The 15,856-nt window shown below is 46.3% G+C and overlaps 1 protein-coding gene across 1 annotated transcript in view; it reads right to left on the bottom strand.

Annotated features, from left to right (window-relative positions):
* SACK1F (scaffolding CK1 anchoring protein F) overlaps positions 1-15,856 on the bottom strand; it is a 79,833-nt gene that overhangs the window by 25,505 nt on the left and 38,472 nt on the right. The window contains exons 2-3 of the mRNA XM_088456883.1: positions 9,655-9,822; positions 8,190-8,311 (exon numbers count right to left, since the gene is read on the bottom strand). Coding sequence (XP_088313009.1) covers positions 8,190-8,311; positions 9,655-9,822 — 290 coding nt within the window. The remainder of the gene's footprint in view (positions 1-8,189; positions 8,312-9,654; positions 9,823-15,856) is intronic.

Below are 15,856 nucleotides of genomic sequence, written 5' to 3'. Positions count from 1 at the left end.
GCTTGCGACGAGACCCTTGCGGTAGGGTCTTGTCTGCCGCAAGCCCGGAGTGCTTTTGGCTCTATCAGAGCCAAAAACACTCCCACTGACATCACTAGTGATGTCAGTGGGGCCGGACCCAGACGGTAGGCGTTCCCATGGGAACGCCTCCGTCTGGGCAGCCACGCCCCCATTACGCCCACCAAAGGGGGCGTGCTGTCAATCACCATCGACAGCACGCCCCCTTTGGTACGAGACCCCGAGCGACGGCTTCCCCGTCGCTCGCCGGGTCTCGCACATGCGCACGACGGAGCAGCCTCCGTCGTGCGCATGCGCATTTGGGTAACATCGACCCGCTTGCGAGCGTACAGCGCTCGCAAGCGGGTCTGAATGAGACCCACTGTGTGTACACATGTAGCACTGCACATATATAATCTGACAGTATCTGTAATTACTCTGTATGTGGGACAACTGCACAGCACCACTTTCCATATAATTTATGCAGTGCTCAGTATTTTTTATTATTCTGTATGTGGGACAACTGTATAAGTTGAACAACACCTCTTATATCCTTTATGCAATGCTCAGTATCTGTATTTACTCTGAATGTGGGGCAACTGCACAATACCGCTTCTCATGTTTTTTTGTGCAATGCTCATTATACAGCGGGTAAAAATAAGTATTGAACACATCAACATTTTTCTTAGTAAATATATCTGTAATGGGGCTATTGTAATGACATTTTCACCAAATGTCAGCAACAACCTATGCAATCCACACATGCAAAGAAATCAAACCCTAGATGTCCATAAATTAAGTTATGTGTACTAATGTGAAATGACACAGGGAAAAATGATTGAACACGCTACCTCAAATGTATTTAATACTTCATAAAAAAGCCTTTGTTGGTAATGACAGCTTCAAGACGCCTCCTGTATGGAGAAACTAGTCGCATGCATTGCTCAGGTGTGATTTTGGCCCATTTTTCCACACAAACAGTCTTCAAATCTTGAAGGTTCCGTGCAGGGGTGTACATACCCATTGGCCAGGATGGCACTCGCCAGGGGCGCCGGCCGAGGGGGGGGGCGACGTCCGGCGGTGCCACCCATGGCCAAGGGGTAGAATCAGACCGGGACTGCCAGGACTTGAGTCCCGGCTCCTGGGTACGCCCCAGGCTCCTACCCAGGGCAGATGTTTAGGGCCGGGTAGCTGCAGGCACTTGCTGGCGGCTGTCTGGTACAAGCAATTAATAAACTTTTTTTCTTTTTTGACACAAGGAGCCCGTGATGTCATGACGTCACATGCGCAGTGTTTTTGCACTCACTGGGGAGCTTCTCTGCCGCAGCCACAGCCAGGCCCAGAAGAGATGGTAAGTATCTGTGTGGGCCACGGGGAAGGGGGATGGCTGGTGACACAGAAGGGGAATGGCTAGGAAGAAAGAAGGGGGTGGCTGAGGAGACAGAATGTAATTATTCAGAAAATATGGAGGGAGGGGGGCGCCAGTCCATTACTTTGCCAGGGGTGCTCAGAACCCTAGACAGGCCCGCCAAGAGCCGTGGCAGGCCCCGGTAATAGGAGGTGTGGCCTAATCGTGGGAGGCATGGCCACGCCCCCTTGCCGAGACACAAAAAAAAGATTTGCAGCGCCGTGGAGCGGTGCTGCGCGCTGGGAAGGGGGGCGCCCCAGAGCCCCCTCAGCCCGGCGCAAAGCCAGGGGGGGTGCGATCAGTGTGATCGCTCCCCCGCACAGGCATAGGAGACTGCTGTGGCTGCTGCTCAGCAGCCACGAGCAGTCTCCAACTGCAGCTCAGCACACGCTTTGTGCTGGGTTGCTGTGAGGGGGGGGGAGTGGCGCCGGACCCGGGCCCCCACCGGGCCCCTCAGGAAGCCCGAGCCCGGGTAATCTGTATCTGCTCCCCCCCCCTCTCGGCGCCCCTGACCCTAGATATACCCCTGATCCTAATGAATAAAACAAGACTCCTTTGACAAGAATAAACTTTTTTGTTTTGCAAAACTGACCCAGTGTATAAATACCAAAGTTTTATTTCTCTGATCACTGCATTGGCTATTTAACTCATTACAATAAACTAGGGGTGTGCACCGGCCACTTTTCGTGTTTTGGTTTTGGATCTGGATCTTTCTTCGTGTTTTGGATCTGGTTTGGTTTTGCCAAAACCACCCTTCCGTGTTTTGGGTTCTGGGTTTTGTGTTTTGGATCTGTATTTTTTTTAAAAAAAGCATAAAAACAGCTAAAATCACAGAATTTGTAGGTTTTTCTGCCCCTATGCTATTATTAACCTCAATAACCTTAATTTCCACTCATTTCCAGTCTATTCTGAACACCTCACACCTCACAATAGTGTTTTTATGTCCAAAAGGTTGCACCGAGGTAGCTGGATGACTATGCTAAGCGACACGAGTGGGCGGCACAAACACGTGACCCATCTAGGCGTGATACTGCAGTGGCAGACAGGATGGCAGTTTGAAAAACTAGGCACCAAACTGTACATAATGCAAAGAAAAAAAAGAGGTGCAAGATGGAATTGTCCTTGGGCCCTCCCACCCACCCTTATGTTGTATAAACAGGACATGCACACTTTAACAAACCAATCATTTCAGCGCCAGGGTCTGCCACACAACTGTGGCTGAAATGATTGGTTCGTTTGGGCCCCCACAAAACAAGCTGGCAATTAATCTGTCCCTGCACAAACTGGCTCTACGGAGGCAAGATGTCATCCTCATCCTCCTCATCCACCGATTCCTCACCCTCTTCAGTGTATACATCCTCATCCTCACAAAGTATTAACTCGTCCCCACTTGAATCCACAACCACAGGTCCCTCTGTACGTTCTGGAGGCTGGTCTCCCTGGAAGAGCTGATAATTCATTTTGATGAACATCATCTTCTCCACATTCTGTGGAAGCAACCTACTACGCCTTTCGCTGATAAGGTTCCCGGCTGCACTAAACACTCTTTCGGAGTACACACTGGAGGGGGGCAACTCAGGTAAAATAGAGCCAGTTTGTACAGGGGCCTCCAAATTGCCTCTTTTTCCTGCCAGTACAGGTATGGACTGTCTGACATGCCTACTTGGATGCTGTCACCGATGTAATCCTCCACCATTCTGTCAATGGTGACAGTATCATATGCAGTGACAGTAGACATGTCAGAAATTGTTGCCAGGTCCTTCAGTCCGGACCAGATGTCCAAACTTGGTCCTGCCTGCCCTGCATCACCGCCAGCGGGTTGCTTAGGATACCTAAGTTTTTTCCTGGCAGCCCCAGTTGCAGGAGAAAATGAAGAAGGAGCTGTTGACGTGTCACGTTCCGCTTCAGCTGACAGTGTGTTCACCAGCAGGTCTTTGCACCTCTGCAGGCTTGTGTCGGCCGGAAAGAGAGACACCACATAGGCTTTAAACCTAGGATCGAGCACGGTGGCCAAAATGTAGTGGTCTGATTTCAACAGATTGACCACCCTGGAATCCTGGCAAAGCGAATTAAGGGCTTCATCCACAAGTCCCACATGCCGAGCGGAATCGCTCCGTCTTAGCTCCTCCTTCACTTTCTCCAGCTGCTTCTGCAAAAGCCTGATGAGGGGAATGACCTGACTCAAGCTGGCAGTGTCTGAACTGACTTCACGTGTGGCAAGTTCGAAGGGCTGGAGAACCTTGCACAACACGGAAATCATTCTCCACTGCGCTTGAGTCAGGTGCATACCCCCTCCTTTTCCTATGTCATAGGTGGATGTATAGGCTTGAATGGCCTTTTGCTGCTCCTCCATCCTCTGAAGCATATAGAGGGTTGAGTTCCACCGCGTCACAACCTCTTGCTTCAGGTGATGGCGGGGCAGGTTCAAGAGTGTTTGCTGGCGCTCCAGTCTTCGGCACGCAGGCGCTGAATGGCGAAAGTGGCCAGAAATTTTTCGGGCCACCCAAAGCGTCTCCTGCACGCCCCTGTCGCTTTTCAGAAAATTCTGCACCACCAAGTTTATTGTGTGAGCAAAACATGGGACGTGCTGGAATTTGCCCAGATGTAATGCCCGCACAATATTGGTGGCGTTGTCAGATATCACAAATCCCCAGGAGAGTCTAAGTGGGGTAAGCCACTGGGCGATGATTTCCCTCAGTTTCTCTAAGAGGTTGTCGGCGGTGTGCCTCTTACTGAAACCGGTGATACACAGCGTAGCCTGCCTTGGAACGAGCTGGCGTTTCTGAGATGCTGCGACTGGTGACGCTGCTGCTGTTGCTGTGTAAGGTGATACATCTACCCAGTGGGCTGTCACAGTCATATAGTCCTTAGTCTGCCCTGTTCCACTTGTCCACATGTCCGTGGTTAAGTGGACATTGGGTACAACGGCATTTTTCAGGACACTGAGGACACTTTTTCTGACGTTTCTGTACAGTCTCAGTATCGCCTGCCTAGTGAAGTGGAATCTAGACGGGATTTGGAACCGGGGACACACTACCTCCATCAATTGTCTAAATCCCACTGCACTAATGGCGGATACCGGACGCACGTCTAACACCAAAATAGCAGTCAAGGCCTCAGTTATACGTTTTGCTTCAGGATGACTACTGTCGTACTTCATCCTCCTCGCTAAGGACTGTTGGAGGGTCAATTGTTTAGTAAAAGTAGTGGTGTTCCTACTTCCTCTCTGGGATGATGAACGACTCCCAGCAGCAGCAACAGCAGCAGCGGCAGCAGGAGGCGTAGCAATGCAGGATCCTACGGAGGAATCCCCGATAGGAGAGTCAGTCATGCCAGTGACATGGCCTGCAGGACTACTTCCGATCCTGACTAAGGAGGAAATTGACGAGCAGGAAGTTGACGGTGTGGTTTGCAGGCGCTTGGATACAACAGGACAACGGGATTTAGGTGTCCCTGGACTGCTTACGGTCTTAGCCAAAGTTTCTGAACTTGACAGTAACTTATTATGAACGCGTTGCAGGTGCCGTATAAGGGAGGATGTTCCTAGGTGGTTAACGTCCCTACCCCTACTTATTCCACCTTTACATAAGGTACATATGGCAAGACAGTTGTTGTCCGGATTTGGATAGAAATATTGCCAGACCAAAGAGGTGGAATGTTTGGTCTTCTGCCCAGGCATGACCGTGATGGGCTTTTTCATCCCACGGACAACAACTGTCTCCCCCGGAGCCTGATTTAAACAAACCACATCACCATCAGAATCCTCCTCGCCAACTTCCTCCTCAGCTCCAGCTACACCAGTATCCTCATCCTGTTGTACTTCAACAGTGACATCTTAAATTTGCATATCAGCAAGTGGACTGTGGGTGCTCCTTTCAGCACTTGCAGGGGGCGTGCAAATGGTGGAAAGAGCCACCTCTTCCCGTCCAGTGCTGGGAAGGTCAGGCATCGCAACCACCACCACACTTGGACTCTCCTTGGGGATTTGTGATATCTTCTTAGAAAGCACAGTTCTTCGCTGTGCTTTTGCCAGCTTAACTCTTTTGATTTTTTTAGTGGGAGGAGGGCTTCCATCGTCATGTGAAGCTGAACCATAGTCATGAACATACTAGGGATCGACCTTAGCCGTTCCTTGCCACTCCGTGTTGTAAATGGCATATTGGCAAGTTTGCGTTTCTCTTCAGCTGATTTAAATGTTTCTTTCAAGGTCATTTTCCTGAACTTTGTCATTTGGGATTGTATGTGCCCTCTATTATGACATTGGGCATCGGCCTTGGCAGACGACGTTGATGGCATGTTATCGTCTATGTCATGACTAGTGGCAGCAGCTTCAGCACTCGGAGAAAGTTTGGTCCTCCATTTATGTTATATCGATTTTATATATACGTGTGGCTAAACACAGAAAATATTGTTTTATTTTTGCTGGAGAGTAGTGCACTTTGTGGGTTACACCAGCCTTTAAGAAATGAGCCAGACGGCTCTTTACTTATGGGACACAGGCGCACGCTTGGCGCTGCTCCTTTGTTGATGCACGTGCGGCTACTGCGCACACAATTCACAAACACAGAAAATATTTTTTTTTTTGGTTTGGACTGGAGTGTACTTTGGGGGTTACAGCACCCTTTAACGGTCAAGCCAGCCGGCCCTTTACTTATGACACAGGCGCACGCTTGGCACTACTTTGTTGATGCACGTGCGGCTACTGCGCACACAATTCACAAACACAGAAAATAATTTTTTTGGTTTGGAGTGTACTTTGGGGGTTACAGCACCCTTTAACGGTCAAGCCAGCCGGCCCTTTACTTATGACACAGGCGCACGCTTGGCACTACTTTGTTGATGCACGTGCGGCTACTGCGCACACAATTCACAAACACAGAAAATAATTTTTTTGGTTTGGAGTGTACTTTGGGGGTTACAGCACCCTTTAATGGTCAAGCCAGCCGGCCCTTTACTTATGACACAGGCGCACGCTTGGCACTACTTTGTTGATGCACGTGCGGCTACTGCGCACACAATTCACAAACACAGAAAATATATTTTTTTTAGGTTTGGACTGGAGTGTACTTTGGGGGTTACAGCACCCTTTAACGGTCAAGCCAGCCGGCCCTTTACTTATGACACAGGCGCACGCTTGGCACTACTTTGTTGATGCACGTGCGGCTACTGCGCACACAATTCACAAACACAGAAAATATATATTTTTTTGGTTTGGACTGGAGTGTACTTTGGGGGTTACAGCACCCTTTATCGGTCAAGCCAGCCGGCCCTTTACTTATGACACAGGCGCACGCTTGCCACTACTTTGTTGATGCACGTGCGCTACTGCGCACACAATTCACAAACACAGAAAATATATATTTTTTTGGTTTGGAGTGTACTTTGGGGGTTACAGCACCCTTTAACGGTCAAGCCAGCCGGCCCTTTATTATGACACAGGCGCACGCTTGGCACTACTTTGTTGATGCACGTGCGGCTACTGCGCACACAATTCACAAACACAGAAAATAATTTTTTTTTTGGTTTGGACTGGAGTGTACTTTGGGGGTTACAGCACCCTTTATCGGTCAAGCCAGCCGGCCCTTTACTTATGACACAGGCGCACGCTTGGCACTACTTTGTTGATGCACGTGCGGCTACTGCGCACACAATTCACAAACACAAAAAATATATATTTTTTTGGTTTGGATTGGAGTGTACTTTGGGGGTTACAGCACCCTTTAACGGTCAAGCCAGCCGGCCCTTTATTATGACACAGGCGCACGCTTGGCACTACTTTGTTGATGCACGTGCGGCTACTGCGCACACAATTCACAAACACAGAAAATATTTTTTTTTTTGGTTTGGACTGGAGTGTACTTTGGGGGTTACAGCACCCTTTAACGGTCAAGCCAGCCGGCCCTTTACTTATGACACAGGCGCACGCTTGGCACTACTTTGTTGATGCACGTGCGGCTACTGCGCACACAATTCACAAACACACAAAAAATATTATTTTTTTAGCACTTGGGGGGAGCACCCCTGATGGACAGAGCACCCCCTGGACAACACTACAGCACCCCTTTAGGACTGGGACACTGCACAGGACTTTGGAGTGGACACAGCCCCTATGGAGAACTGACTGCACAACACAGTCCAGCCAGCCCCTATGGACTTTGAAGTAGTGGACACAGCCCCTATTAACAACAGCAGCACAGCACAACACAGCCAGCCCCTATGGACTTTGAAGTAGTGGACAACAGCAGCACAGCGCAGCACAGCACAGCACAACACTACTCTGCACTACACTACACTACACTACACAGCCCAGCCAGCCCTAACTCCCACCCTCCCTCTTCACTGTCCACAGCCGAGTGAGAAAATGGCGCCGACGCGGGTACCTTATATAGGATCCAAAACCCGCGAGACCCGGAAGGCGGGATGATGACGTTTTGCCTCGATTTCAGATCCGAGTCAGGCGGGAAAAGTCGAGCCTGACTCGGATCGGCCTCGGATCGGGGGGGCTCGGGGGGGTTCGGATTTCAGAAATCCGAACCCGCTCACCCCTACAATAAACATTATACTGTGTGTTTTCACTGAAAAAAAATATAGTAGGCTGGAATTTAGTTTATGTTAATGACACATAACAAACTTGCTTATACAGAAAACAACAGTACAACATCACTTTAATATTGATGCGTCATTTACATCCCTCTGTATTTCCCTTTTCTTTATGATTTCCATTTTAAAAGATCCAAGAGACTGGACACATTACATAGGAAAAATTAAATGTATAGAAAACTACCTGAATGAACCAAAGGCCACCTTATCTCCGTCCACCATTAGATACTTGTGTGAGATTGAGCCACTGATCTTCCCAGGGGGCAGGTAGAATCCTACTCCTGTAACATACCTGACCCGTAAGTTCTATATACAGAAGAGAAAATAAGATGTTTACAGTTCTTATCACAATATCAATGTTTTCATTTATTGGATGCTTTCATATTTGTACTAAGAACACCCAAAATAAGGTAAAAAATTGTAACAAAGTAGTTCCCACCCCGATTCATCAATGCAAGGCACACAATCCCCCCAGGCATGCCAAGTATGCCTGGTCAAATGCAGGCCAGACATCAGCATCGCGATTCCCCAATGCTGATCCGATATGCCGATCGGCAATCAAAGCCACCGATCCGCTGACATCGATGATTGGCGAACCGACAGCAGATTGGGGAAAAACAGCATGTTGAAAGTTTCCGACTCGCCCATCCCGATCCCTTTTTTGTTGGCCGGGATTGGTGAAATGAAGATTTCCAACATGTGGATTTCCCCGATTCCCCGACAGAATGGGGAATTGGGGCAATACATTGCAGATGGGCCCCAAATCCCATCCATTTTTAGTGATTATGCCTACAAACCATTAGGCCAGACCTCTTAAACTACAGGAAAACATGACTGTTCTGTGCAAGATAGGTCAGTGCAGATACAGTATTTGTGGTGTCTTATAAATAGAGATAATAATGATAATAATATTAATAATAATAATACTAACGGTGATCTCTGCATTTTAATGTTTATCACTATAAGTTTCATGATATAAAATATTTCACAGTACAATGAATTAAGACACTGCAAGTTATCTATTAACAAAAAAATCTATTGGAAAACAGGACACCGTGGAGCTGGGTACACACTATGCGATGTGTACACAGCCGATGGCACGAGACGATGGAGCGATAGGTCACGCGTGCTGTAAACACTATACCATCCATTGTACGTCCACACGATATATCATTGGACGTTGCATGGAGCAGCATGCCGACTTTCATTGCTTCGCCCCATCTGCTATGCAGCACAGCAGATTGGACAATGCAATGTACGGCCAGCGTGTACACGCAATAGACCGTACACACTATATGATCTGCGCGACACATTGTTCCAATCCACGTCGGAACGATATATTCTGCAATATATCTTATAGTGTGTACCCGACTTAAGACATTTCTTTTCACTGTCTAACTTGCAGAAGTTCCTCAGAAATTAGTAGCTATGAATTTGAACTTTATTAGTTAATACCCCCTAAGAATGGTGTTGCTCATTTTATTAGTTAATAACCCTCTAAGAATTATTTGTTGTGTTTGTATAATATATTTCATCTATTTTATTTAATGAACCTCACCACAATCAGAGCATGCCCCTACGCAGCCACAGGGAATTACCACAATAGACACAATTCTATCTCTATTCTGGGATTTCCCACCCGACGTTACCCGGAGCATATGTTCGGATAGCTGCATCAATTCGCACATCTCCAGGAAATGCTTGACGCCACTCTCTCCCAGAATCATGTAGACGGGGACCCTCCGTTTGTACGCTGCGTTCAGCACATCTCCGAATACCTCCCGGTCAGTAAAATAGTCCATTACGATGGCAATTACCTGTCACACAGAGAGAAGAGATATTTGTGTAATTACATAAGCACATTTATACTATTTCCTTGTCACTTATTATTTTGAAGATAAGCAAAATAATAGAAGTGCGTTGAGGATCTTTATTTTATTTTCGAGTTCATACAACTGCATAACTTTGTCTCTAAACAAGAACATTAATAAAACCAGCGCCAGTCAAAACAGTGCAAAAATCACAGTTACTTTTTAAATTGTGTCATATTTTTAATTATGTTTGCTAGTTTTAATTTTTTTGGTTTTAGAAATCTTGTGCTGAAGGAATAGCAGTGATGTACTGCTGCACCCCCTACGCATATGGAGAGATACCATTGCATTTATATATACATTTATTTATTAGTTAGAAGAAAAGGAATATATGTGCTCAGCTATAGTTCACCATGCTTAAAATGCGGAAAGTCTAATTAGGAACTAATGGATATAATCAATATTCTAAATGTGCTTCTGAATGACAGGATGAGATATATACAAATGAATAGATTATAATAAAAGAAAAATCACTTTACTGTCTCTGATACATTGGATTATCATGTTTTGCTTGCTAGCATCTATTCCGTGTTGGGGGTTCCCCTGGCAGACCCAATTATTACTATGCCATTTTGATATTGCATTTACTGTATGCATGTGTTTATGTTCTTTCAAACACTGCTTTCATATATGTGTTTTGCGTTTTTCATATCAGTAAAGTGATTTTTCTTATATATATATATATACACACACACACCTCAAAAGATGCAGTAAAGCACTGGATTGATTTTGTTTATTCTCAGCCTGTGAGTGCTGCTCTTTTTGTGTATATATATATATATATATATATATATATATATATATATTAGGGGTGTGCACCGGCCACTTTTCGTGTTTTGTGTTTTGGTTTTGGATCTGGATCTTTCTTCGTGTTTTGGATCTGGATTGGTTTTGTCAAAACCACCCTTCCGTGTTTTGGGTTCTGGGTTTTGTGTTTTGGATCTGTATTTTTTTTTAAAAAAGCATAAAAACAGCTAAAATCACAGAATTTGTGTGTTTTTCTGCTCCTATGCTATTATTAACCTCAATATATTTCCACTCATTTCCAGTCTATTCTGAACACCTCACACCTCACAATAGTGTTTTTATATCCAAAAGGTTGCACCGAGGTAGCTGGATGACTATGCTAAGAGATGCGAGTGGGCGGCACAAACACGTGGTCCATCTAGGAGTGACACTGCAGTGGCAGACAGGATGGCAGTTTGAAAAACTAGGCCCCAAACAGTACATAATTCAAAGAAAAAAAAGAGGTGCAAGATGGAATTGTCCTCCCACCCACCCTTATGTTGTATAAACAGGACATGCACACTTTAACAAACCAAACATTTCAGCGCCAGGGTCTGCCACACGACTGTGGCTGAAATGATTGGTTCGTTTGGGCCCCCACAAAACAAGCTGGCAATTAATCTGTCCCTGCACAAACTGGCTCTACGGAGGCAAGAGGTCGTCCTCATCCTCCGATTCCTCACCCTCTTCAGTATTGTGTACATCCTCATCCTCACAGAGTATTAATTCGTCCCCGCTGGAATCCACAACCACAAGTCCCTCTGTACGTTCTGGAGGCTGGTCTCCCTGGAAGAGTTGATAATTCATTTTATGAACATCATCTTCTCCACATTTTGTGGAAGCAACCTCCTACGCCTTTTGCTGACAAGGTTCCCGGCTGCACTAAACACTCTTTCGGAGTACACACTGGAGGGGGGGCAACTCAGGTAAAATAGAGCCAGTTTGTACAGGGACTTCCAAATTGCTTCTTTTTCCTGCCAGTACAGGTACGGACTGTCTGACATGCCTACTTGGATGCTGTCACCGATGTAATCCTTTAACAGACAGATGCACGCTTGTCGCTGCTGCTTTAAGGATGCAGGTGCGGCTACAGCCCACACATTTCACAAAGACAGAAAAAAAAATAAGAAGTTTTAATTGTTTGTGGAGCGCACTTTGAGGGTTACACCACCCTTTAACAGACAGGCGCACGCTTGTCGCTGCTGCTTTGAGGATGCAGGTGCGGCTACAGCCCACACATTTCATAAAGACAAAAAAAAAAGAAGAATATTTTTATTGTTTGTGGAGCACACTTTGAGGGTGTCACCACCCTTTAACAGACAGACGCACGCTTGTCGCTGCTGCTTTGAGGATGCAGGTGCGGCTACAGCCCACACATTTCACAAAGACAGAAAAAAAAAGAAGAATATTTTTATTGTTTGTGGAGCGCACTTTGAGGGTGTCACCACCCTTTAACAGACAGACGCACGCTTGTCGCTGCTGCTTTAAGGATGCAGGTGCGGCTACAGCCCACACATTTCACAAAGACAGAAAAAAAAATAAGAATTTTTTTATTGTTTGTGGAGCGCACTTTGAGGGTTACACCACCCTTTAACAGACAGATGCACGCTTGTCGCTGCTGCTTTGAGGATGCAGGTGCGGCTACAGCCCACACATTTCATAAAGACAGAAAAAAAAGAATATTTTTATTGTTTGTGGAGCACACTTTGAGGGTGTCACCACCCTTTAACAGACAGACGCACGCTTGTCGCTGCTGCTTTGAGGATGCAAGTGCGGCTACAGCCCACACATTTCACAAAGACAGAAAAAAAAAGAAGAATATTTTTATTGTTTGTGGAGCGCACTTTGAGGGTGTCACCACCCTTTAACAGACAGACGCACGCTTGTCGTTGCTGCTTTAAGGATGCAGGTGCGGCTACAGCCCACACATTTCACAAAGACAGAAAAAAAAATAAGAATTTTTTTATTGTTTGTGGAGCGCACTTTGAGGGTTACACCACCCTTTAACAGACAGATGCACGCTTGTCGCTGCTGCTTTAAGGATGCAGGTGCGGCTACAGCCCACACATTTCACAAAGACAGAAAAAAAAAGAAGAATTTTTTTATTGTTTGTGGAGCGCACTTTGAGGGTTACACCACCCTTTAACAGACAGACGCATGCTTGTCGCTGCTGCTTTAAGGATGCAGGTGCGGCTACAGCCCACACATTTCACAAAGGCAGAAAAAAAAATAAGAAGTTTTTAATTGTTTGTGGAGCGCACTTTGAGGGTTACACCACCCTTTAACAGACAGGCGCACGCTAGTCGCTGCTGCTTTAAGGATGCAGGTGCGGCTACAGCCCACACATTTCATAAAGACAGAAAAAAAAGAAGAATATTTTTATTGTTTGTGGAGCACACTTTGAGGGTGTCACCACCCTTTAACAGACAGACGCACGCTTGTCGCTGCTGCTTTGAGGATGCAAGTGCGGCTACAGCCCACACATTTCACAAAGACAGAAAAAAAAGAAGAATATTTTTATTGTTTGTGGAGCGCACTTTGAGGGTGTCACCACCCTTTAACAGACAGACGCACGTTTGTCGCTGCTGCTTTAAAGATGCAGGTGCGGCTACAGCCCACACATTTCACAAAGACAGAAAAAAAAATAAGAATTTTTTTATTGTTTGTGGAGCGCACTTTGAGGGTTACACCACCCTTTAACAGACAGATGCACGCTTGTCGCTGCTGCTTTAAGGATGCAGGTGCGGCTACAGCCCACACATTTCACAAAGACAGAAAAAAAAAGAAGAATTTTTTTATTGTTTGTGGAGCGCACTTTGAGGGTTACACCACCCTTTAACAGAGAGACGCATGCTTGTCGCTGCTGCTTTAAGGATGCAGGTGCGGCTACAGCCCACACATTTCACAAAGACAGAAAAAAAAATAAGAAGTTTTTAATTGTTTGTGGAGCGCACTTTGAGGGTTACACCACCCTTTAACAGACAGGCGCACGCTTGTCGCTGCTGCTTTAAGGATGCAGGTGCGGCTACAGCCCACACATTTCACAAAGACAGAAAAAAAAGAAGAATTTTTTAATCGTTTGTGGAGTGCATTTTGAGGGTTACACCACCCTTTAACAGACAGACGCACGCTTGTCGCTGCTGCTTTAAGGATGCGGGTGCGGCTACAGCCCACACATTTCATAAAGACAGAAAAAAAAGAAGAATATTTTTATTGTTTGTGGAGCACACTTTGAGGGTTACACCACCCTTTAACAGACAGACGCACGCTTGTCGCTGCTGCTTTGAGGATGCAGGTGGAATCTAGACGGGATTTGGAACCGGGGACACACTACCTCCATCAATTGTCTAAATCCCACTGCACTAATGGCGGATACCGGACCCATGTCTAACACCAACATAGCAGTCAAGGCCTCAGTTATACGTTTTGCTTCAGGATGACTGCTGTCGTACTTCATCCTCATCGCTAGGGACTGTTGGAGGGTCAATTGTTTAGTAAAAGTGGTGGTGTTCCTACTTCCTCTCTGGGATGATGAACAACTCCCAGCAACAGCAACAGCACTAGGAGGAAGTGATTCTTGATCTTTCCCTATTTTATTTTTATCAGAGAAAGTTTGGTCCTCCATTTATGTTATATTGATATATACGTGTGGCTAAAGCGCACACAAACACAGAAAATATTTTTTTATTTTTGCTGGAGAGTAGTGCACTTTGTGGGTTACACCACCCTTTAAGAAATGAGCCAGCCGACTCTTTACTTATGGGACACAGGTGCACGCTTGGCGCTGCTCCTTTGTTGATGCACGTGCGGCTACTGCGCACACAATTCACAAACACAGAAAATATTTTTTTATTTGGTTTGGAGTGTACTTTGGGGGTTACAGCACCCTTTAACGGTCAAGCCAGCCGGCCCTTTACTTATGACACAGGCGCACGCTTGGCACTACTTTGTTGATGCACGTGCGGCTACTGCGCACACAATTCACAAACACAGAAAAAATATTTTGTTATTTGGTTTGGAGTGTACTTTGGGGGTTACAGCACCCTTTAACGGTCAAGCCAGACGGCCCTTTACTTATGACACAGGCGCACGCTTGGCACTACTTTGTTGATGCACGTGCAGCTACTGCGCACACAATTCACAAACACAGAAAATATTTTTTTATTTGGTTTGGACTGGAGTGTACTTTGGGGGTTACAGCACCCTTTAACGGTCAAGCCAGCCGGCCCTTTACTTATGACACAGGCACACGCTTGGCACTACTTTGTTGATGCACGTGTGGCTACTGCGCACACAGTTCACAAACACAGAAAAAATATTATTTTTTTAGCACTTGGGGGGAGCACCCCTGATGGACAGAGCACCCCCTGGACAACACTACAGCACCCCTTTAGGACTGGGACACTGCACAGGACTTTGGAGTGGACACAGCCCCTATGGAGAACTGACTGCACAACACAGTCCAGCCAGCCCCTATGGACTTTGAAGTAGTGGACACAGCCCCTATTAACAACAGCAGCACAGCACAGCCAGCCCCTATGGACTTTGAAGTAGTGGACAACAGTAGCACAGCGCAGCACAACACTACTCTGCACTACACTACACTACACTACACAGCCCAGCCAGCCCTAACTCCCACCCTCCCTCACTGTCCACAGCCGAGTGAGAAAATGGCGCCGACGCGGGTACCTTATATAGGATCCAAAACCCGCGAGACCCGTAAGGCGAAATGATGACGTTTTGCCTCGATTTCAGATCCGAGTCAGGCGGGAAAAGTCGAGCCTGACTCGGATCCGACTCGGATCGGGGGGGTTCGGATTTCAGAAATCCGAACCCGCTCACCCCTAATATATATATACATAAAATATATATATATATATATATATATATATATATACACACACACATATATACACACACACATACACACAGTATATTCCAATAAAACCACACTCACGTCTCATATAATCCAATGCTGGGGTGTCACCTGGTAGGAGCACAGCGGCTCAAAAAACATATTCAGATAAGGTGCACTCACCAGACTTGTATAGCAAACAGGGGAACTTTTATCCACAATGTAGTCATCAGACCGGATCGACGTTTCAGTCCTCCCTGGGACTTTTTTCAAGATACATTAATGGAGTCACCAAACACCATATATACACATGTGAACAATTAGAACCCCCCCCCCCAA

Source organism: Taudactylus pleione, unplaced genomic scaffold (genome assembly GCF_031769625.1).
Source record: "Taudactylus pleione unplaced genomic scaffold, aTauple2 ptg000726l, whole genome shotgun sequence".
In the NCBI taxonomy this organism is placed as follows: Eukaryota; Metazoa; Chordata; class Amphibia; order Anura; family Myobatrachidae; genus Taudactylus; species Taudactylus pleione.
Note: the sequence above shows the minus strand (reverse complement) of the source record. Positions and strands in the feature narration are given on the sequence as shown.